Source organism: Sciurus carolinensis, chromosome 10 (assembly GCF_902686445.1).
Source record: "Sciurus carolinensis chromosome 10, mSciCar1.2, whole genome shotgun sequence".
In the NCBI taxonomy this organism is placed as follows: Eukaryota; Metazoa; Chordata; class Mammalia; order Rodentia; family Sciuridae; genus Sciurus; species Sciurus carolinensis.
Genome location: NC_062222.1, coordinates 70,246,104 through 70,269,772, shown reverse-complemented (window position 1 = coordinate 70,269,772; position 23,669 = coordinate 70,246,104). Strand labels below are relative to the sequence as shown.

The 23,669-nt window shown below is 33.1% G+C and overlaps 1 protein-coding gene across 10 annotated transcripts in view; it reads right to left on the bottom strand.

Annotated features, from left to right (window-relative positions):
- The window catches only part of Mapk10 (mitogen-activated protein kinase 10), a 607,392-nt gene that overhangs the window by 33,230 nt on the left and 550,493 nt on the right, over window positions 1–23,669 (bottom strand). For all 10 annotated transcript variants that reach the window (XM_047565880.1, XM_047565878.1, XM_047565879.1 and 7 more), the window contains 2 exons: window positions 14,325–14,507; window positions 10,882–11,006 (listed from right to left, as the gene is read on the bottom strand). In XM_047565880.1, coding sequence (XP_047421836.1) covers window positions 10,882–11,006; window positions 14,325–14,507 — 308 coding nt within the window. The remainder of the gene's footprint in view (window positions 1–10,881; window positions 11,007–14,324; window positions 14,508–23,669) is intronic.

The following is a 23,669-nucleotide window of genomic DNA, read 5'->3' as shown; positions in this document are numbered from 1 at the left end:
AATTGTACAATTAATATGCATTGAATCTGTGAGTAAAGGAGCAAAGAAAACTGTTCCAAGTGGCAAAACTATGTAGGAACTTAAGCAGGGTTACCTACAAAATTAGTGTTCTGCTTGGAGTAGAATAAATAAGACCTCTAAATCACAGAGTTTATAAATAATAAATATGTGGGCCTGCAGAAAATCAGAGCATAGACTTCACTAGTAAAGAAAAAGGTATCTTTTGCAAATGAACAAATCATTCCAGTTTTTTATGCTTTCTGATATGTTCAGCAGATTCTGAATGTCCCAGTGAATAGAAATAAAGATGAATTTTTCTTTTCAGTAGAAAAATTTGCTAAAATTAGGGAAAAGGCACTTCATTCTGTGTGAAGTACATATTCCTGCTCTAAGTCATGTAGGGAAAGGAGCCTCTAAGAGCAGGTGGCTAAATCTATCTACAACAAACATTTTGACAAGCTCCCACCAACAAAATACATGGCATCAAAACAATCCAAATGTGATTCAGAAGATATCTTCACTTTCACAAATGAGACATTGGGCATGCAAAATGTAATGAAGTTATATTTTCTCTTGAAGGCAATTAGTAAATTGCTCACATTTTGCTGCTGAAAGAATACATCAGCAATGAACAGATGGAAATTTAAAACTCTGCAAATGGCAGATATTAGGAATTATAGACATTCATTTAACTTTCACCAAGCAAATGAGAACCACAAAATATGAATTGCTCTTTCTATAATTAAGCACATAATTAGAGTGCATCAAATTCATATCCATTGTAGCTCATTTCTTCCCACTTATTTCTAAATATATATATATATATATATATATATATATATATATATATATATATTCTGAGCCTAACAAACCTACTTAGAGTTCATCTCCACACTAAAAGGGTCTTCCATGACAGATAGATGGCACTGAACTATTCCTCAAATTAAGCCTGCCAAGGTGTCTCACTAGCTTTTTCACAGTATGACGCATGCTGCAATAATAAGAAATCACAAGACTCAAAGAGGTAGTCCTTGTGTTAGAACAGATGGAGAGAACAGCTGAGAGAGGGATTCAGCCAGTTTATTAACTCCATGTGAGTAGAAGAAATTTTATTTAAAACAACTCATAGGAACATTAGTTTGAAAAACAGAATTTAAATGATGGAAAGTGGACAGAAGAAAATAATGATGTTCCACATTACAACATCCCTCAGTGACTTCTTTGTCTCTCTACCTCCTAAAACCAAAAGGTCATCCATGACCTACATGCAAATTACAGACCAAACCAGTAATGAGCACTTGGGAAATATTTAGGCTGACTGTCGAATTTAAAATGCATAAAAAATTTCATAGCATAGAATGGAAATAAAATCACCAATATGCTAAATTTTTTAAGCAATTAGGCTTCTTCTCAATATGAAATGGGGTAGCTTGTCCTACTTGTGAAAATACTGAAGAAAATATAGATTTTATCTTTGCCTGATATTCATAAAATTCCAGAAACAATCTTAGAAATCTTTTGAAAGTAATTCTCTTTATAAAAGCTCCAAATGGAACTTTACCGAAAAAAAATTGATGTGCTTTACCAAACAGTGATATGTCTAGGTGCAAATATAAAAGAAAAACTCTAGATAAGTTTTCTAAATTGAAATCCAAGGTAATACACATGCTTCAAAGTTTCTTGAGAAAAATAAAAGGAATTTTTTTCTTAATAAGAGTGGGTGCATATACACAGCTTCAGGAAGCAAGTAATTAAATCCAAGGTTGTAATTAGAGAGGGGCAGGCACTGGGCAGTCTTATTTTCTTTTAATGAAAAGGAACAAAGGCTTTTTCTACCCATGAAATGTTAAGAGAAACCAGTTCTTTATTTTAGTAAAATAAAATCTTTATTCTTTCATAATAGTTCTCAAATTTCTCCAAAAATCTCTTAAAGAAACCAAATTTTACATTTCTGATTTATTTAAACATTTGACAGATGTTTCAGAGTTGCTATTAAATTTTATATAATAAATTTCATATGCAAACTGACTTCATCTTCAGACATAATAATGGCAAATACAAATAGTATCTATTGACTGTTTTAAGCATGTATCTGTATTCTGTGGCAGAAATCATGAAACAAAAACAGTACTCTCAGAATTTCAGATGGATCAATTATTCAGAAACTGTCTTGAGGACATGCCCTAACCTTCTGATATTACTCACCAAAGGAAAATGCCAATTACAAAGACTTTAATCCCTTCCTCCCAAAGGGAGAGAGATAGTCTGTGCAAAGGGCTATTTTCATTTATAACTGATTTAAATTATCTTTTCTAGATATTTCATGTTTAATACATGGTTCTAAACTAAGATTCAATGATTTAATAAAAAGATTTCCACAATATTCAAAGCAAGATTATATATGTTTTGATCAGTGGTTTATCTACAAAAAGGGGTCAACTACAATAAATTGGACATAGGTACATTAAATTCATCAACATTGTAACTTATTTTTTCCTTATCATTCCTAAATGCATATTCATTGAGTATAACAGAATATATTAAACATATTTATAATCATGTATACACATGGAGTCTATAAGAATATATAAGAAGTACATTTATAACTGTACATATTTATAAGCCTATTCTTTATCGTGTTGTTTTGGGAATTTATTAAGGATTCAAGAGAATTCAGTAGTTAAAGAAGTCATAGTGAGAGTAGAAACAAAATAAAAAATATTCATAAAGTAGATGTAATAGTGCCAGTAAAGTGATATTCATAATCAAATGATGTTAGCTTTCATTGTAAAAATACATCCAAAAGAATTAAAAACAAATGGTAATGGTAAGTGACAATAATTCCCTACTGCTACCCCCAAGTACTTGAATTTTATTTGAAGGATCCAGATAGCCAATGCATTTATAGATGAGTATTTAGACTATAAATTTAGTCTTTCCATTAGTTAACGTAACAACTTTATGATTTCTGATTATTTAGTAATAATCTGCATTTCTATTACCAAAACCTGGTCAAATCACTTTTTTTATATTCAGAACCAAATAGTTGTTTAATTATTATAGATAGAGATAGATGTGCATAATGTGTTAATTATAATTCACAACAGTTGATGCACATCTGGTTGAAGATTAGTGGATACTCATTACAATTTAGTTATAGCTAATTAATACTGAGAGGAACATGTGATTACAGATCCTTCCTCCATTCAGGAAATCAGGAAATCAAACACTAAATATATTAAGTAATCAAATAAAATACATAATCCACATTTGGGAAAGTTTCTTCAGGAGACAATAAGTTATTAAAAGTTTCCATTCTATAAAAACTTCATTATATATAATAACTGAATATAAAGAGCAATGAAAACAGAAAACTTTTTGTTTTTTATTTTTAAATTTACTGCAAATCACCATCATCTATGTCAGTGCAGGACATAAAGAATAGGTTCAATTAATATTTATAGAACCAAGGAATAAATACCATACTGTTAAAAAATAAAGCCTGTCTGAATAGCTTTGTAGTTACTGGATAAAAAAAAAAGAGAAAAGAATAAGAAATGAAGGAAAGACAAAGTAGGAAGTAGTAAAAAAGAGGTGAGTGAGAAGAAAGAATGACAGAAGTTTTTCTAGTGTACTTTGCCTACTTGTTGGCAGACGAGTAGAATTAATGGAAGACTAAACTACAGGAAGAGATGGCTGAATACTCTCCCTTCCCCAAGCACCTGTTAGACAACATTAGCTCAACAATCCTCTTAGGCTCCCCTTGAGCCCTATTACAAACTGAAAAAGAGACATCAACATATAAAAGGGGGAAGCACACAAATATTCTTCTGCCAGGACTATGAAGTTAGTATTTCTTAGCAAGAAACCATGATACTTGAACAAATTAGTTATTGAGGGTAACATGGCTATTTTTACATGAGGAGATCTCCAAACACCCTCTAACCTCCTAAGTCTTCTCTCCAGTTTAAGTGCTCAGTTCTTTGATTACTTCTCTCTTACTATAGGGATTTAAAGAAGTCGTGACTAAGGCAATGATGTCTAGGTAAGTGACATCCCTGGGTACATGTACCTACAGATGCTGCCCTCACCCTTCCTTTATCTGCCCTGTATCTCAAGGGACTGACTCCTCAGAGCTGCATTTCCCCTGGGCCCATCTGTCAGTCTCAGGGCTGATCTCAGCCAACAGAAGGCAGGCACTACCAGGAGATGGGGAGAGACTCCACAACTTTTCTCCCCTCCCTGTGTTCAGAAGAAATGAATCTCCTCTGTGTCTTTGAGTCTAGTTCCCACTGGGCAGGCCTATCACTACTCACCCCTGGATCCAGTAAACTATCTCTTCATTCTTGGGCTGGTAGTTGCTACCTAATTTTGTTAATCTCCAAGAACATTTGTTCTGGTGTTTGCACTACAATAAGAACATCCATAGCTTTGTCACTGTTTAAATGACCTTCAGGGTTTCGTCTGATCTGCAATGCGTGCACGTCTTTCCTGACTGCCCAGCTGATCTTAACTGCCTGCCCTACTTGTCTGCATCAGTTCCTACTCTAGTTGACTCAGAGTAAATTCTGGAGCTTGCTATACTACGACCACAGGCTTCTGATTTATTTTCTGTTCTTTCTGATCCCATGCCTAGCTCTATTCTATTTTTCTCATCATGGTGTCTGGTTGTATGTTCATGTAGCTGCTCATAATTGTGGAGTAGATGTTCTAAATGTTGATAATTGCTGAACTGCAGCACAAAACTACTCAATAATGATCTCTAAACTCTTATTTAAGATTCACCTTGAACGGATTTTCAGAGATAGGCAACATTAAAATTTACATTTGTCTGTTACAAGAAGATTGAAAATAATGCATATTTCCTACATGGTTGGCATCCCTTCCATGCCTTCTCTGTGGCAATATCTAATAATATACCATAAGATGACAGGCAAGAAGATGATAAGATACCATCAGATAGTAAATCTGCTCAAAGGGCATGAAATTTGTGATGTAATAAAATAGCTTAATACTGTCAGGTTAACTTTTTCCTATAAATTCTTTCATTATAGACAAAAATTATGATCCCTAAAGTAATTAAATAGTAAACAGTAATAGAAAAAGAAAATTTTAAGGCCCTATTAATTACCTTATGTTATAAACAAACAGTAAAATATGTAATGCTGCTGACTATTCTGAGCTTACATTTTCTTAGTGTTTATTGTAATTGAACTTCAGCATTATTACACATGTTACCTTGCTTCCCAGGTTATGCTCTCACTGGAAATCTGAAGATCAGATTGTTTAACGCAGGATAGTCGGTATAGGTAGATTAAATTTTCACTCAGCCTGGCCCCAATTCCCAAATCAATATTTAATTAGGTAAGAAATATTAGGCAAGCTCAGCTCTGACCCTGTTCCCTAATTACTCTCCACCAGACTGGTTAGATTAGTCACACTTTTCCTTTAGTCTATTCAAGTCAGTCCAAACCAGGGGGGCCACCCTTCTTTTGATCTTCAAGGACCTGAACTTCATGCACTGTTGAACAGAATTCTCAGATGCTAGATGCCTGACTGACTTAACGTGCTCCTCTGCTCAGATTCCCAGAGCACTGTGTCAGCCATTAGAGAGTGTACCTGGCCTCTCTGAGATAAAACCTTCAACTCAGTGGTCTGTTAGACTGATCACTGCTGACCAAGAAGCCTGGCCCCCACCACCAATCTACCTTAGGAGATGGTTTTAGTGTCAGAGGTTGATACTTTCTTAGTCAAGAATTGAGGAATCAAGAAATGTCCTCTCATCCCACACATTTTTAATTGGCTTCCTTATGATGATTAATTTGAGTTTTGATGTCTTTGGTAAGGTAATGGAATACACTTCTCCCTCTCCAGCTCCTATTCCCTACTCTCCATCTCCCACCTGGTAATGCCCAAATCTGTAGAAACCTTTAGTAAAGCTTCTTACACTCAAGAGTTTTTTCATGGTGCTCTGAGGTTAAAAAAAAAAAAAAAAATGGTTACATTTTTCAGATGCGGTGGGGCATGCTTATAATATCAGCAGTTTAGGAAGCTGAGGAAGGAGGGCTGCAAATTCCAGGCCAGCCTCATTGAGACCCTAAGCAATTTAGTGAAACCTTCTCTTAAAATAAAAATAAAAAGGACTGTGGGTATGGCTCATTGGTTTAATGCCCCTGGGTATCAAAAAAAAAAGTTACATTTTGTGTTCCTCTTAAATTCTCTTCTTACTTGCCTTGAGAGGTAATTAACTCTGCCTTAGTTTAGAGTTCACCAAAGCGATCAAAAGTACTCTGTAGCCCTGTCCTCTGGGGGTTAGGTAAATGCCACCATTCTACCCTGCCAGGGTCTCTAAGCTTAAGTCTGTTAAGAAAGAAGGCAACAACATGAGCCTTGTTCCCATAGTTTCCTCCAATGGTATACACAGAAGATAGCAAATTGAGTCCCTTAAAGAGTCCTGAATATCCCCTAGTTTCTGAAAATAAAGAAGTTATAATGAAGATTTGTGGGCTGTATAATTTGTTTTCCTTTGGTTTAAACTAATGGAACTGGATTGCCTTAATGTTTGGCAAAGTAGATGTGTATACATCATCAACCACAACCAAGGACCAACGAGTTAAAAACATGCGGAAACTACGCAATTTTTGATAGGTAACAGGCATGAGCAGTGGGAACATGAGGTTAAGGGGATAATTCTATAAATGGAGCCCACTGTGCAGACCCTGCATGCTTCCTTTAAACAACAGTTTACCTGCAGTCCTACCTGGCTTAAGTCAGTAGGATATGTTATATTCCTGAATGAACAGCTTGTTATCTATAGGAGAAATGCAGGCCTGTTTTGCCAATAAGAAAAACACAAGTTACCTTGAAGCTGGTAAGGGCCCAGGGGAGGGGAGCACAACTTTTGTGACCCTCATACACACCAGATCCCAGAACTCAGGAAGATAAGGATAATTCACCCTACCCATTAAATCTGTAAAAACAAGTTCCAGTTACAACTTGTCAGCATGGACCTAAGTGATCGAGAGTTGCTTCAGACATTTACCACATGCAGTGCAGATGCAAAAGTCTGATACAGTACTGCTGTGGGTCAGAAGTCAAGAGGTAGACCTGGGTAGGGACTCTATGGAAAGTTCCTAGGGACTCCCAATAAAACTGGAATGGGGAGGGGGGTGCTATCCTCTCCTCTGAGAGGACCAACTCTCTTCCTTGAGAGTGTCCTCTTTTCCTATCCCTTCTAATAAACTTTGCTATTATTTTACTAAGTCTCCTGTCTTGCCTGGAATCATCTCAAACAAGGACACGAGAATCAGAGGCAGGGGACCTCTGTGGCTCCCTGTTTTTGTCTCCGTGGTCGGGTCTCCTCTGCAACAATTTTCAGTAATTAATCGAAAAATTGTTGGAGAACATTTCTGTAGTTTCTCAGCAAGCTGGTTCTTTTCCTCAAATGCAAATACGTTTTCCTAATACCAAAAGGTAGTAAAAATTTGTATATAAGTCATAATAGCAATAGTAATAACAGTGACAATACTGATGATTTATGTGCTCTTTACTGGCTGCCAGTGCTATACTAAGCCTAGTGTGAGTATTTATTATTTAAATTGTTAGGACACTGCACTGTAAGTATAAGACAGGGAAACTTGCTTAGTTAAGAAGACAAGAGTTACAAAAAGTTTTAAAAACTTGATCAAGGTCAACTAGCAATGGGCAGAGTAAAAATTTAAGCCTAACCCATCTTTTCATACCTATGAAGATGCAAACAACTCAATAAACTGCAGTTGAATGTCATGTCTTTGCCCTCTTGAATAATGAGCCAGAGTTAGAATACCAACCAACCGTTTCACAAAAAAGGACTGATATTTAGTGTGGCCTTTGTGCTTTATTTTGGACGTGAAATTTTGTTACTCTGAACATTCTTTGACTAAGAACTTGCTAATAATTTGGGAAGTTATAACTTCAAAGTCTTTATGCACTACATGTATTGCACAAAGAGGCCATTATTAAGCTTGATATCCAGATTTAAAATTTTTAACTTATGCAAACGTAATTAATTTTCCCTATTAGAGTTTTAAAAATATTCATAGACCCTTCTCTCTTGATATTGGAATTTTGGTAGTTTGGGAAATATGTGTAAGATAATGTGCAGTATAATTAATAGATAAGTACATAGAACATTTTTCTACTTTTTTCAACATCTCCTGCAGATATCACATTCTCCCACATCTTCTCCCTTACACTCTGTCCACTAGTATCTATTTTCCTTTAACAAAACTAATTTTTCTTCCCTCTCCGAATTTCCTGCCCTCCCAAGCATACTGTGAGTTACTTGACAGCTGCTTTAGCATGGATCTCCTTGATGACTCTAATCATGGGAATTCTAATTAATTTTTGTTTCCGTTTATTTGGTTAATAAAGACACACCAGAGTTTATTATGCAAAACAATCTTGTCAGCCTGGCAGACATATAACTCCACTACAGCTTTGCCACAAGTCTGTAAATGTTCTTTTATTTTTAAATACATATTCACATGCAATTACAAAGACACTAATTCTACTGGTACTACAGAAAGCCTAACAGACTTTTGCTTCTAGCACTTTCCAGATGTCATTTCCAATTTGTGATTTCTGTAATATAGTTTGTAGAGTAATAAACTATTCTTGCTCTATGATCAGAATTCACTGTAATATTTGTAGATATATGACAATTTTACTCTTATATAATCAATGATCTTAGTCTAGATGCCAAATATTTGCTTGTTTTCTTGTGCACTGATTCCTTTTCCTAGATCTGTACAGTGTATAAGATTCTTCCCCTAAAATTTAATGTCTTGTCTTATTGTTTTTCCTGCCTCAGTGTAACAATACTGAAATAGTTGAAAAATACACTCATCACTTTAGTATCCTAACTTTTATCTTTCTATCCAGCAAAGAATTTTTTCATGAAAAGTTAAAATAATATAAAACTCACTGGCATTATTCTCATGTTATTACAGAATCTAAGCAACTGTCTCTTTTATAGGCAACATAATTACAAGTGAATTACAAATGCGGACTTTATGACTCCAATTAAACTCCAGGCCAATCCATTAAAAACAGATTACATCCATTAAATTAGATTTAAGCAAAAAATAAATATTCCATATAAGTCAAACTATCAAAATAAATGAGGAGCAACAATTTCAGCTAATTCGTTTATCTAAATTTTTATCAATACAACCCAAAATATCTTCCTGAATTTTATTAGAGAAAAATTTCACAATTCCTTTTCATACACATACATGTATTTACATATGCATGTAACATATATGTGTTTACATATTAGGCATATATGCATATTTATATACATATATGTGTATATATATATGTATTTACTTTGCAAAATATATACATATATATAATTCTCTTATTTTCTCACTTCATGCTACTCCAAGAACATTGGAAAATATTTCCCAAGCATGAGAGACTGTGAAAGGTTCTATACTTTAGTTATAAGAATATATATTCATTTTAAGAAAATCATGAACTCAAAACTATTAAACTGAGGGAATTTTATTTTGTAAGACTCAAATCAAGTGACTAAAATAAGAAGCAAAATAAAATGTCAACATCATTGTAAAACTGCTTAAGTAAGCAAATCTTAAGAAAAAGTCGTGCATACTGGTTATCCCTCAGTTTCCAAGCAGGTGGTGCATCCCTACAGTGTTCTCTCTGAACCTTTTGAATGTTCAATGATTGCATTACCTTATGAAAAGGAGCTTTCTGCTTGTGTCTGTAAAGATCAATTCTACCTGGTCCTCACTATCATCTCTGAGCCCCAGCTTCTCTAATGAAGGAATGAGGATTATGTAAATTTAAATTTAGCATCCATCACATGTGCAAGTACATGATGAGGCAGAGGAAAAGAAACTGAAACAAAGCAAAAATACCTTCAAGCAAGAATACTCTGGGGTATGGAGAAGGGCAAAAAGCAATCAGTATTTCAAATAGAAGATTAGAGCAGATTGGAACACATGCATTTGAAAGTATTATGTTAGAAAAAAATGAGATACATTAGCACAGATATTTTAAGAATTCGAAGAGATTCTGATATTTGTGGAAAAAGGTAACATTGCTGATAGCAACATTTAAAGGAGATTTAGAAAGGAATCTCATCACAAGACCTGTACAACACAGTTGGACAATGGCAATATCATTTGCGCTGCTAATCTGTGGCCCAGCACAGAGAAAAATGAGACAGGTAAAAATGTAAGAAAGATATTGGAGAGACGATTTTTCAATGGTTGACAAATATTTTGAAAATAAAAGTTATGTTTCTGAGAAAATTCTTAAGACAGGCAGATATTATCATACTGTGATATTGACTTTAGAATCAACCTAAAAAGTAATGTCCGTATTGAAATGCCCACTTTTTCTTGTCTAACTCATACAGTTTCACAAAGTCACCATTAGCTTGATAAAAAAAAGCCTTTTATTTGAAATATTCTTAAATATCAAATGATACTAATAGCAGAGTCTTATTATGGAATGGAAGCAAAGTAGCTTATCCTCCAATGTGTTTTAAACCATGAAGCTTGCATTGAAAGAGGCTGATAAACACACTGGATAACACACACATGTTAAAAATGTAATGAATGCAAATGCTAAATGTGCCATGTATATCTAAAGTTGGACTAAATCACTCCCTTTCATAGGAAGTCCTAAAAAAGAAATTCATTGAAAACATAGGTCAAGGAAAATGTCTTTTAGAGGGACAGATAATGGGTTTTTCAACTTAGGAATTTTATCAAAGTCTTCGTGTACCCTTCTGGGGTCCAGTCCTATTACAAGATTACCACAAATTATGGTTTGCTTTTGGAAGGAAAATAAAATATGCTTCTGTCTTACCGCCTCCACTTCAGCAGGGTCGTACCAGACATTGATGTAAGGGTGCTGTAAGGCATCATCTACTGATATCCTCTTGGCTGGGTCAATCACTAGCATCTTTGACAACAAGTCCCTGGCTTGGCTGGCTGAAACAATCAATGAGAAAAACAATCAACAAGATTTTTATTTGTTGGATGAAGAGGAAACTAAGAACACAAAACAAAACAAAAAAATCAACAAATATCTTCCTTCTAAGTATCAGGTACATTTCTGGATGTGCTGAAAAAGGAAATGCATTCTGTATCTCTTTCTATAGGTCTCAAGGCCTAAGGCATCATCTGAGCTCATTAAGGGTCATAATACAAATATATACTTATTCATTCAGACATCTAAGTAACATTTACCAGAAAGTTAGAATAAGCAAAATAATTTTCTTAGGTAATCTGCGTCACCCTAGGCTGAAGGGATAACAAGCATGAAAATGCAAATACATGATGTTTGGTAAGCGTAGTGATGGTTCTTTGAAGATGAGCAATGTGTGTGTTTTCATGTTCCTGTTCATATACTGGAATTATCAAAATGTGAACTGAATTCAAACTGATGCAAGATCATGTAGTCCAAATTTTTTGTGTTCATGAAAATAACCTGAAAAGTAGTTGTGATAGACACCCTATTAATAAACTGCTGAATTTCATTTTAACATTTTGTGATCATCGAGCACTGTAAGTCAATAGAATCACAATTTGATGAAATCAAGTAGTTAGTGACTGAAGTCAGTTCAATGTTATACCTGACAGCAATAAAGAACTACATTATGCACATGTTATCAGGATGAATTTTATGATTATGGATAGTATTAGTTGTAAAGTTATTTGGTGATAATCAATCAGTGAGCAGATTTGTTAATGAACACTATTAAAGACTCAAGTTTTGATCTCTAAAAAATATAAAATACAGTTTGAACAGAAATAAATATCTTAAACCAATATTGTTATCCAACTGATGGAAAAGTTTAATAGTGACAATATTCAGCTGATTCCAAATATATAGTAAAACTTCAAATTAAAGGGAAGAGAGCCTCAATTGATTTAAGAATAAGTCATGAATAAATGGACATGTATCAATTTTTATTTCAATAATTTTTCAGATTAAGACAACTAGGTAAATTGTGCAAAATTGAAAATAATATAACATGAAAATCAGGAAATATTAATTGTCTTCATAAGCTAGAGTCAACCACTGTATTTATTGGCATATTTTTTTCTATGCTGTTTATTTTTTCCACATAATTCAGATATGTGTTGGTCAAATATTTTTCACATATTAACAAAACTACAGTTAAAATGTAACAAACCATTTTCACCTATTCTGTAAGTATTTTCTTCTGTCTTCACATTTCAATAAATAAACCTCCTGATGTTTTGTTCTAATATGAAAAATCACTAGTTTACTCATTCTTTAGGACATTTTATATCTATTAACTATTTTCCTGGTAAATTCAATCATAGAAAATCATCAGCATTATTTTCAAATAAAAGTTTGAAGCCTACAAGAATAATAAAAATGTAAAAAGACTCATATGAAATTCAAAATTTAATCTTTCTCATTACCAATGGCCTCCTAATGACCTAATAGGGTTGTTTATTTCATTAATTAAAAGATTTCTTTGATTTATAAATTATTTTATACCCAGTTTCCCTTTTATTCTCCCATCAAACCCATCATATTTCTCTTCTTAGGGCAGGGGCTGGAATAGGGGCATGAACTATGCTAATACCAAATCATCTTAGTAAGAAATAATAGTCAATATCTTATGTCTGAAAAAAAGTGAGAAAAATGTTGCAAAAAATAAAACTGTTATGCTCTTTTCCAAATACAGTGGAACATAGTGTTTCTTTTGGTTATTTGTGTATTAAGACTCTTCATAATGTGCCAATTTGCCAATAAAATTAAAAATCATAACTATATAAACTGTAGTTTATCCTTTACAAAGAATATAATTGTAGAAGTTCCACTTAAAAAGTAAACTTAAGAAAGCTGGGATTACATTATGAAGCATGATATTTTAAGAATTTTCCTACAAGTGCTGTCATTATCATTCAGTAGTTTAATTAGAGCTTTGCTGTCTTCATTTGTTATACTACAAGTATCTTCATTAGAAGGAATTATTTTACCTAACATCTCAATTAGCATCCCAAAGGCATAAAAGCTAAAATATCTCTACTTGGAATATTAGCTCTTTCCCAATCTGCATAAAGATAATGTTGATCTTAAAAATGATGGAGTTGGTAATAATTTAGTCCACAACATACATAAAGTCCATAGAGAGAGCTAAAAGGAAAAAATCCAACTGTGAAACATAAGTATCCAGAACACAAAAGCAATATGGAATATTTAAAATCCACTAGGTAAAAGTATGAAGGCAATGAAAAGATTGTAGAAAATAGTAGCATTACATTATAGTTTCTCTTTCTCATTGAAGTCTACCATAGCTATTAAAATTTTGTTATTTATGTCTATAGATAAGAATTGTCCAATGAACACTTAGGTTACATTTCAAAAGCATGTGTCCTTTTTATTTTTTGATCATATATAAGTATTTTTAAATATAATTTTTTAAAAAATTTTAACACTATTTAGTATTTGTTATGTGGTCTGAAGGCCTATTTTAAGTGCTTGACAAAATATTAAGTCAATTAATCCTCTCAACAAATCCCTGCCTTCATGTGTCAAAAGAGGTAACTTGTCCAGAGTCACACAGATTTTAAGGCACAGAGAGGCAGAATTTGAACCTTGAGTCAGGTTGGGACTATCAGATGTCCTTCACAACCAGGAAAACAGTTAAGGCATTGCCAAATTTGTGCCTAGTTTCTAAACGAATCTGAAGCATTTTTATCTCAATATTTTGGGAAAAGATACTGAGATTTGTTACTCAAGTAGTAACTGCAGACATCATGGTAGAAAAGAATCACTTGTTAATAAGTGCTTATACTGAATACAAATGTATAGGCAAGATCTCATTTACTACTGTCAATTTGAAAAGCACTATAAATACAAATACAATACTAAAATACAAATAAAAGAAACTCAAACACCTGCACCTCCAAGATTTTACAACTGAAAACATGCATTGAAAATATTTTGCAGGCAATAAAAAGGATTGAAATCATTATTTCAATGTATATTACATTGGTCTCTGAGAGTTACACTTCAAAAAACAATTTTAAGTTTCTAAATAAACCCTATGAAATAGTTAACCTACATCGTGTTAACACACTTTGTTCTTACCCTTCCTTCTGAATATCCAATTATAAAATCCTTAGCCATTTCCCTTGGTAGAAAAGATCTTTTAAAATTACTTCTCCTTAACCTGAGGTAGTTGAAGTTAAGATAGGTCTCTATATCACATGCTATTTAGCCTCTCTCCTGCACAGAGGTTCTCAAGTTGTCTCTGGTGGGCCTACCTTTAAGTTTATTGTGCTCTGAGTCCGCTGGGAAGAGGGAATCTGGAAAGAGCTTGGGGAAGGTGAGTCCTGCATACTTGGGCCGATTCTCCACATAGTTTCTTACTGTGGGTTGCAATTTCTTCATGAATTCCGGGCAAGGTGTTCCTAGTTGCTCAATTACCTTATTCCACTGGTCAATATCTGAGAATTTAATAGTTAAGGGAAAAAAAGAAGTGCAGACCACTAACTCTTGCCTCTTGATCATCAAGAAGCTAACATCTCAGAATCCTGAACCGTCATCAATAAAACTGGAATTTTAATAATCAACATAGGACAAACACATACACTAAGAATAGTCAAGCAATGAGTTCTCTCAGAATTTTAAATCTTCTTTTGGAACTTACACACTTTTGTAATACAGTATCTTTTTAACAAAAATAGGATCTTGAAATCGTCTTTGGTTTGTAAAGATAAAAAGTTATCCAAATAACACAAGAAGAATTTCTCATATCAAGAATGCTTCTATATAATCATGTGGTTTACAATTAAAAAGTATGATACTTCATAGTAATATTTTTATCCTTAATCTACCTCAATCATTTATAGTTTTAAATAACAAGTACTATACATATTTTGAATATTTATTTACAGTTTTTCCTAAATTACTTACACAATTTTTTTTCTTCTTTAAAAATTAAGCATGGTAAATACTATGCTATTAGCAAATAAACCTATGTGAACAACACAAATTCAACAACGATTGATGTTTTCTACTTATACATCTTATACATGGGATCAATATATTTTTGTCTGTTTTTTAATTAACACACATAAATGCACATATGTATGGGGTACCAGGAGATGTTTTGATATATATATATATGGTGTAATGTTCAAATGATGGCAACTCTATCTCTCAAACATTTATCATTTACTTGTGGCAAAATCATTCAAAATTCTTTCTTCTGACTTTTCTGAAATATACAATACATTATCTTTATCTATAGTCACCCTATAGGTAAGAGAGCACCAGAACTTAATTTTTTTATCTAACTATAACATAGTATCCATTGAATCCAAATCTCAGTTTCCCTTCTCTCTCCTCTCTCCAGCATCAGTTGATTGAGAATCTCTTTTTTGTCATTAATATTTCATATATCAGAATTTTGAGAATAATAAACACCACCCATGAAAAATAAAGAACCAGCTAGAAGGAGCTGATTTCAGATTTCCTTGCCATGTGACAGTGAATGGTAGAGAAACTGGAAATATGTCTTAAATCCAACACCTCCTCTCCTTTATCGTTTATTCTCATACCTCTATCCTTTAGCTTTACTCACTCCTATCAAATTAATATATAACTGTTCAGAGACTCTCACCATAAAAATTGAGGGGTGAGAAACCTTCATTCATAGTTATTCAAAAGGGTTGGACAAAAAAGATTGGCAGTCTTGATAAAAGACAAAATTAAATATACTTAAATAACTATAAAAACAGTAGATAGGAGGTTGAATGAAGATAAATCAAATTATTTTGCAAATCTTTTATCTCCCTTATAACCTAAAAAGACCTAAATTATTGCATATACTCTTAGTTTTTGTAATGAAATATGTATATAACTATGGACTATCAACAATGAAATGCAGGTAGGAAAAACTGAAGACTATTCCTTTAGAAGATCTCAGCAATAACTAAACAAGAACGTGCTTCAGTGAAAGTTCATTGAAGTTCTGGTGTGCATGATACTATAGTAGTAAGTCAGAATCATTAGAAATAAAGAAAGTAAAACATTATATTAGGTAAGAGTTACGAGTTACTTTTAGACAAAAACTAATTTTACATCTATGGCTACAGGTAAGCTACAATTACTTGGATACATGTAAATAGAAAAACATTCATGATGTTAAGATTCAGTGCTTGTCATTGTAAATTATGAAAGAGGCCTTTCAAATACAGTTAGGCTACCATGCCCTACCAAGATATCATTTTGTCATTGGTCAAACTTACTTAGAACGCTAAAGACTTGATGTCAAACTTAAAATAGAGCAAAGAAATTATTGGATTTTCAATAAAGAATTCATAAAGAAGTTGGCAAAATATTACCTACACATAATTCTAACTCCATTAAGTTAGAATTATGAAGTTATTTACTAAAGTGTTTTGAAAGTAAGAAAACAATAGAAAACAATTCTATGGTATTTTATAGTAAAACTTAAGTAGAGTCAGATATTCTAGAATTTGTTAAACAAGAAGTTTTATAGGTCATAATTAAGAGTTAATTAATAACTAAGAGTATAGAAGCACTTATATTTTATTTAGATTCTTTTAAATGAAACACTATTGTACACCTTGATGTAATGGTCTATGAAAAGAAGTGGGGCCAGCGTCTTTATTATCTCCAATGAAATAGTTTAATGTTAGGTACAGCCGTCTTTGAAAGTCTGTGCCTTTATTCTAACCTATTTCAAGTTCCTTTATTCCTTAAACGTGTACATTCAAGCAGAAGTTCCTATTTCCAGATTCTTATAGGATAATTACTTGAACAACTATGCACAGCTTAGTTGAGCACATTAATGATTTTTTATAATCATGAATAACCAAGTATAAGACAAGACTGGAAGTCATGTCTCCTGATTCCAGGTCCAGTGCTTATTTCAAATATTCCAGTAAAGAAAAGAGTAAATTTCGAATAGGTGTGTTTAAAAAAAAAATTGTTTATTTGGCCATAAAGTTGATGGTATGCTTTGTCATGGGCAATCCTCAGAATGAACATCTCTGAAAGTCATTTTTCAGGTCAACATATTTACATAAACTATCAATTTCAGTAATATTTTAAGTAGAAAATAAGGTGATATTTTAAAATAAAAATTATCAGATTAAATGATGATAAGAATACATAAAATATTAACTAGATTTTATGAGTATGTGTTAAATGTTAACATCAGGTATATTTTAAAAATAAAATGACTAAAATTATTTTTTAAAATGATTTATTAGTTTAAGAACATCCATAAGTCTTTTTGTTTCCATGCTAAGTAGATTATTGATGTGAATATTTAGAGGCTAGAGCCAGTTATCAAAAATCAGAAAATATATGGGTTTTTATATTTTTGATACTGTTTCAGAAAGTATTTCCCTTAACATAAATTACAAAAGACATTGAATAAAAATGGGAAAATGACATTTAATAAGGATTATTTGACAGTAAATTTCCTCATCCAATCCTAAATTCACTGCATAAAAGTAAAGTTACATTGCAAAATGTTTGATTTAATAAGTAGAATATGATGATAGGACAATTTGTTAGTGTGGTTGATTTTTATCAAGGTTTCCAATAAATAGTATTGTAATAAGAAAATAAAACAAAGTACATATGGATAGTAAAGATGAATGTCTAAAATCCTCACACTGAAAATTATTCATTAATATCAATTAACTAAGAACTTGTAGTTCAAACACTTCTCTTCCTTTAGCTTTCCTGTTAACTTTCTAAAACATATCAGATAATGTCTTGAATATAATTTATAAAAATACCTCATAATTTGCTGGGTATTTTGGACACAACTATGAACATAATTTATGCTATGAACATTGAAGCTTTCAGAAGCTTCTGAGTGGAATCAAGCAGAATTACTTAATGATTTCCTTCTGCCTACTTTTAATTTCTATTTTTAAGGTTTTCTTCCATTTTAAAAAATTACTTTTTGTTATTAGTAGTAACATTTCCAAAGTTAACATCATCATGGTTTCTGACTTGCTTTCTACTCTGTTTTAGGCACAACGTTTTGTGCAAAAATTTTGTGATCTCTATTTACAGAATATCAACATGTGTCTTCAAATTCTTAGCTGTCCCTAAAGATAAGATTGCCTAATAGAAATATCTATATAGAATAGTACCAGAGGCTATTTTATCTTACAAGCTAGCCTATTGCCTAAGCACAGGGTTGAGAATGATTGTATCTTTACATTAGCTTAGCTCTGTAGAAAAGAATGCTGTGTTGAATTAGTAATGACTGCAGTGAAATTGCAATAAGGAAATAGAGGCACATTTGCCATGTTGTTATGGTTTATATATGAGGTGTACCCCTATAAGCTCACATGAGAGACAATGCAAGAACATTTAGAGGTAAAATGATTGGTTATGAGAACCTTAACTTAATCAGTGCATACATTCACTTGAATGAAATAACTGAATGTTTACTGTAGGCAAGTGGGATGTAGCTAGAGGAGATGGATTGTAGGGGGCATGCCTTTGGGGTATATATTTTGCCCCTGTTGAGAGAATCTTAACTTCTCTCTCTGCTACCCGATTGTCCTATTCTGAGCTGCTTTCTCCATCACACCTTCCCACCATGGTGTTTTGCCTTACATTGGGACCAGAGCAAGCAGTTGGCCATCAATGGACTGAGACTGCTGAAACTAAATAAATTTCTCCTACTCTAAAATTGTTTTTGTCATGTCCTTTGGCCACAGTGGTGAAAAAACTGACTAAAACCAAGGTACCAAGAAGTGGGATCATTAACTAACCTGGCCACGTGGTGCAAAATATTTTGGAGCTTTTTGGAATTTTGGGGGGGAATATTGAAAGTTTAGAGATAAAAGCTGAAAAAGCTTTAGATTGACATAAGCAGAGCTTAATGGACAATTCTGGAAGAAGTTCAAAGGGCCAGAATGCCAATAGAACTGAAGATAGTAAAGACTGCACTCATGAGGTTTCAGAGATGAAGGAAGATTCTATTGTAATTTAAGTAAGAGGTCATTCATGTTATATTGTGGCCAGGAAGTTGTCTACACCTTGTCCATGTTCTGAGGTTTTCTGTGAAGATGAATTTAAAGGTGATGGACTTCATAATCTTATGGAAGGAATTTTTAGGAAACATAGCATTCAGGCAGTGGTATGGATAGTGCTGGTGGCTTTTGGCCAAGTTTACCATGATAATTAGGAGCAGAAAGCACAGCAGACAGAAAGATTTGAAAAACTTGGAGTTTGGCAAAAAAAAAAAAAAGAGTGTAAAACTGGGACTAAGGAAGTTGTGATTATTAAATATTTTACAGTCACTAAATGCATGTTGAATAGTTTACCCAGAGCAAGATGACTTGAGGACATCTCAGGAATTGGTAATACCACACCCATCACAGGCTCAAGGGTGTAAAAGTAAAAATTTCCTTGAGAAGAAAAAAGTGGGGTGCCCTGCTTGAATAGAGGGGCCTAGGAAGTTGCTTCATCATACTCAGTCATCCACATACTTAGAGGCTGATGCAGCCTGGTGGTAGACCTTGGCATCAACCATGTGGTTCTGTTTCTACAGGATTGAAGGGTGTTGGAGTTAGTGGGTCATGGAGGCTTCCACCAAGATTTCAAAGGAACACTTACGTGCAGGAGGACCAGAATCCCTGTTGGTAGCCTGTGAAAGTACCATGCATGGAGATATGAGAAGGAAATCAAAATTGCAATGGAGACCCCCTAGATTAAGACATGCCAGTGCCATGGAACATCTGTGGAGGAAAGCTGCAGAAATTGAGCACAGACAAGTCAAAGGAGAGGTCACATGAGCTATAACCAGAAAAGCCATGGAGCTACATAAACCCTTTGGAGACAAAAATGCCATGAGCCCATATGCTAGACATGGAGCTATAAAACTTGTTTGCCCAGCTGGATTTTGGTCTTGCTTTGGTCCCATCCTTTCTTTCTAGGCAATTATTTTCCTTTGTGGAATGGAACTATTTACTCTGTGCCTTTATATTTTAGATGTATGTAACGTATTTTTGATTTTTACAGGTGTTCACACTGAGAATTTGTGCTGAGTCACAGAGGAAACTTTGAACATGGACTTTCGGAAAATTCTGGAACTGTTAAGTCTATGGAATCTCTTTAAAATGGACTAAATATATTTTACGCTGTGAAATGGGCATGCAATTTTGAGGGTCAGAAATAGAATGCTATACTTTATATATGAGGTGTCCTCCAAAAGTACATGTGAGAGACAATGCAAGAAAGTTTAGAGATAAAATGATTAGGTTATGGAAGCCTTAAGCTAATCAGTGTATTTGTCTGCTTGAATGGATTAACTGGGTGGTAACTATAAGCAAATGGGGTACAGTAGGAGGAGATAGGTCACTGGAGGCATGCCTTTGGGGGTATATATTTTATCCCTGTTGAGTGGAGCTTAGCCTCCTCTCTCTGCTTTCAGATTGTCATATCCTAAGCTATTTTCCTCTTCCACACAGTTCCATGTTAATCTTCTGCCTCTCCTCAGTCCCAGAGCAATGGAGTTGACAATCTATGAACTGAGATCTCTGAAAGAACACCAAATAAATTTTTCCTCCCCTAAAATTGTTCTTCTCCCACCTTTGGGTCACAGCTGTGAAAAAACTGATTAAAACACACAGTAAGAATCATGTTATAAAATCATATTTTCCAAACTTGAATATTCATAACATAGGAATCTTTCAAAAATATAACTTCTTCCCCATTCTCCATTGATCTATAAGATTCTGATTTCCTAGGTCTTAACTGACATCATAAAAATCATCAATGGCAATTGTGATCTAGATGACCCTTGGATTCAGTTTAGGGCTGGCTGTGTAACTCAGTGATATAGCACCTGCCTAGCATGTATAAAGTCCAGGTTGCTTCCCCAACAGTGAAAAGCAAACAAAAAGAGAGGAAGGAAGGAAGGAAGGAAGGAAGGAAGGGAGGGAGGAAGGAAGGAAGGAAGGAAGGAAGGAAGGAAGGAAGGAAGGAGGAAGGAAGGAAGGAAGGAAGGAAGAAGGAAGGAAGGAAGGAAGGAAGGGAGGGAGGGAGGGAGGGAAAGAAAGAGAGAGAGAAAGAGAAAGAGAGATAAAGTGTTTAACTGTTTTTTCATTTGAAAATGTTCCTTTCCTCTCAAAAATCCTCAAAATCTGGTAATATAAAATATAAATAAGTGACTTAATGCAGAAGGAACTAACATCTGTTTTCATTATAAATGAGCACAGGAAGAGGAAACATTATAAGCCAGAACACATAAAAAGTTCAAAGCTGACTAATTGAATGAAAAGTCTATTTATTTACTGGCAGCAGAATGCTACTGGGGTTCTACAGCACATGGATATCCAATGGCTAATATTTGAAGCTTGATATATATATATATATATATATATATATATATATATATATAGAGAGAGAGAGAGAGAGAGAGAGAGAGAGAGAGAGAGAGAAATAGATAGAAAATAAATAGAAAATAGATATATTTTATGTATAGATAGAAAAATAAAGAGACATTTTACATATTCCTATATGTGTGCTATAGAGACAAAATTTTCTTTAAGCTATTGAAGGTTCATCTTTGGGGGTCTCTCATTTTACAGATCCTTTATGAGACTTTATTTAATTTTATATTTGCACTATTAAATCCTTATTGTAAATAGGACCTTCCTCTAATTGTATGATATTCTGACCTCACAAATGCTTTTCTGATGCTAACTGCATGTGATTCCATTTTAGAGTTAAAAAATATCAAAGCTCTTTTTAAATTGGTAAATGACATTGCATTAAATAAAGGAGCTACTACAAATAATTTATACTAACAGAAATATACAGTCTATTTAAGATGATTTATAGGGGACTATTTTATCCTATAAGAACATCTTTGGATGGTCAACATTTCTGGGTATAAGCTCATATAAAACAAATGTTATAAGGAGACAATCAGACTTACATGAGGTCAAGAAAACCTGCTTTCTCACTCTCTCTCTCTCTCTCTCTCTCTCTCTCTCTCTATATATATATATATATATATATATATATATATATATATATATAAGACTTGGTGACTAGACTTTTGGTGTTTGAAGAGGAAGGAGGCAATCCCTGATTCCATCCCAACACCTGGATCTAGTTATCCTACAGTTGTTATCACCTCCTAATATCCTGTGCCTTTATTATACCTTTCAAGATGATAAGGATATTTGTTGAATAAATGAATGGCTATTTTATTTTTGGTCAGAGTTTTGTTATTGAGTAAAGAATAGGGTAGATAAAATATTCAAAGATGCAAAGTCTGAAATAATCCAGTCTTTTGAATTGATGAAAAGGTTAGAAACCAGAAAGAGTGAATATCAAGGGAGATAAATAAAAATAAACCCACAAGTAGTTGCCTGGTAAGAAAACAGCTAATAAACAGACACCAAGAAAAAAATTCTTAAATGAAAGAACAGGACAGCCTATTTCCCATGATAACTATTACAGCTGATTATTCACCAGCAACTAGAAACAAAAAGCAAATAAGAGTTATCTTTAAAATGATAAAAGAAAATAAAATTAAATTAAAATTCTATATCTAATTAAACTATTTTTGAAATAAGAGAGTCAAATAAAAAAAAGTTTCATTAACAAAGATACCACTAAAGGAATTTCTAAAAGTTGAAATTCAAGGAAAAAAAATCTCAAAATAAAGGGCTGAATCACAAGAAGCAGTGGTGAGCCAAGAAAATGGTAATCATAGGGTGAATTTTAACAAACTCAACCTGAATACAACAAAATTATAATTGTATACATTTAGGAGCCTAAAAAATAAAACTAAAAATAACGTTAATAGCACATTCAAATTGGGAGAGCAATGAGCTAAATTAATGTGTGCTAATTTGCTTGTATGTTTAGGAGAATGACTGGTCTTAATCAAAATTGCATATTTTACAAACTGAACTTTAGGATTCAATATAATTACAATATAAATACCAGTAAATGATCTTTTTATAGAAATTGGTAAACAAATTGAAATATGTTTATGGAAGAGCAATGGTGTATTAATAGTCAAGATACTTTTGAAGAAGACAAAAATAAGGTGTTATTTACCCTACCTGATAAAATTGAAGAGTATACATATTATTGAAGAGTATACATTTTTATTCATTAAAAGAGGATAGTAGTAGTGGAGATAGACATCAGACTAATGAGAGAATATAGAGCCCAGAACCTAACACTCCTCCCCACAATGTGTGGAAATACATAACTGAGATAGTATTATAGGTCAGTAAAGAAAGAAAAAATTAGTCCATAAAAGGAATTGGGAAAAAAATAAAGTGGATCCTTCCTTTGCACATATACAAAAAAAAAAAATTTCAAATGGACTAAAAACTTAAATGTAGATGGTTACATTTTAAAATATTCAGTTTAATTACCAGAGAACATAAAGATCAAAGAATTCTTAAGCCATAAAAATATAGGAACAATAAAAAAAAACAGATTACCAAATTCCAAAATCACTATAAAATAAAATGGGAAAATAATACAAATAAAGACATTTGCAACACGTGAAACTGACAAAGATAAAATGCCAGTTCATATAAATACTTTCTAATAATTAATAGGAAAAATAACAC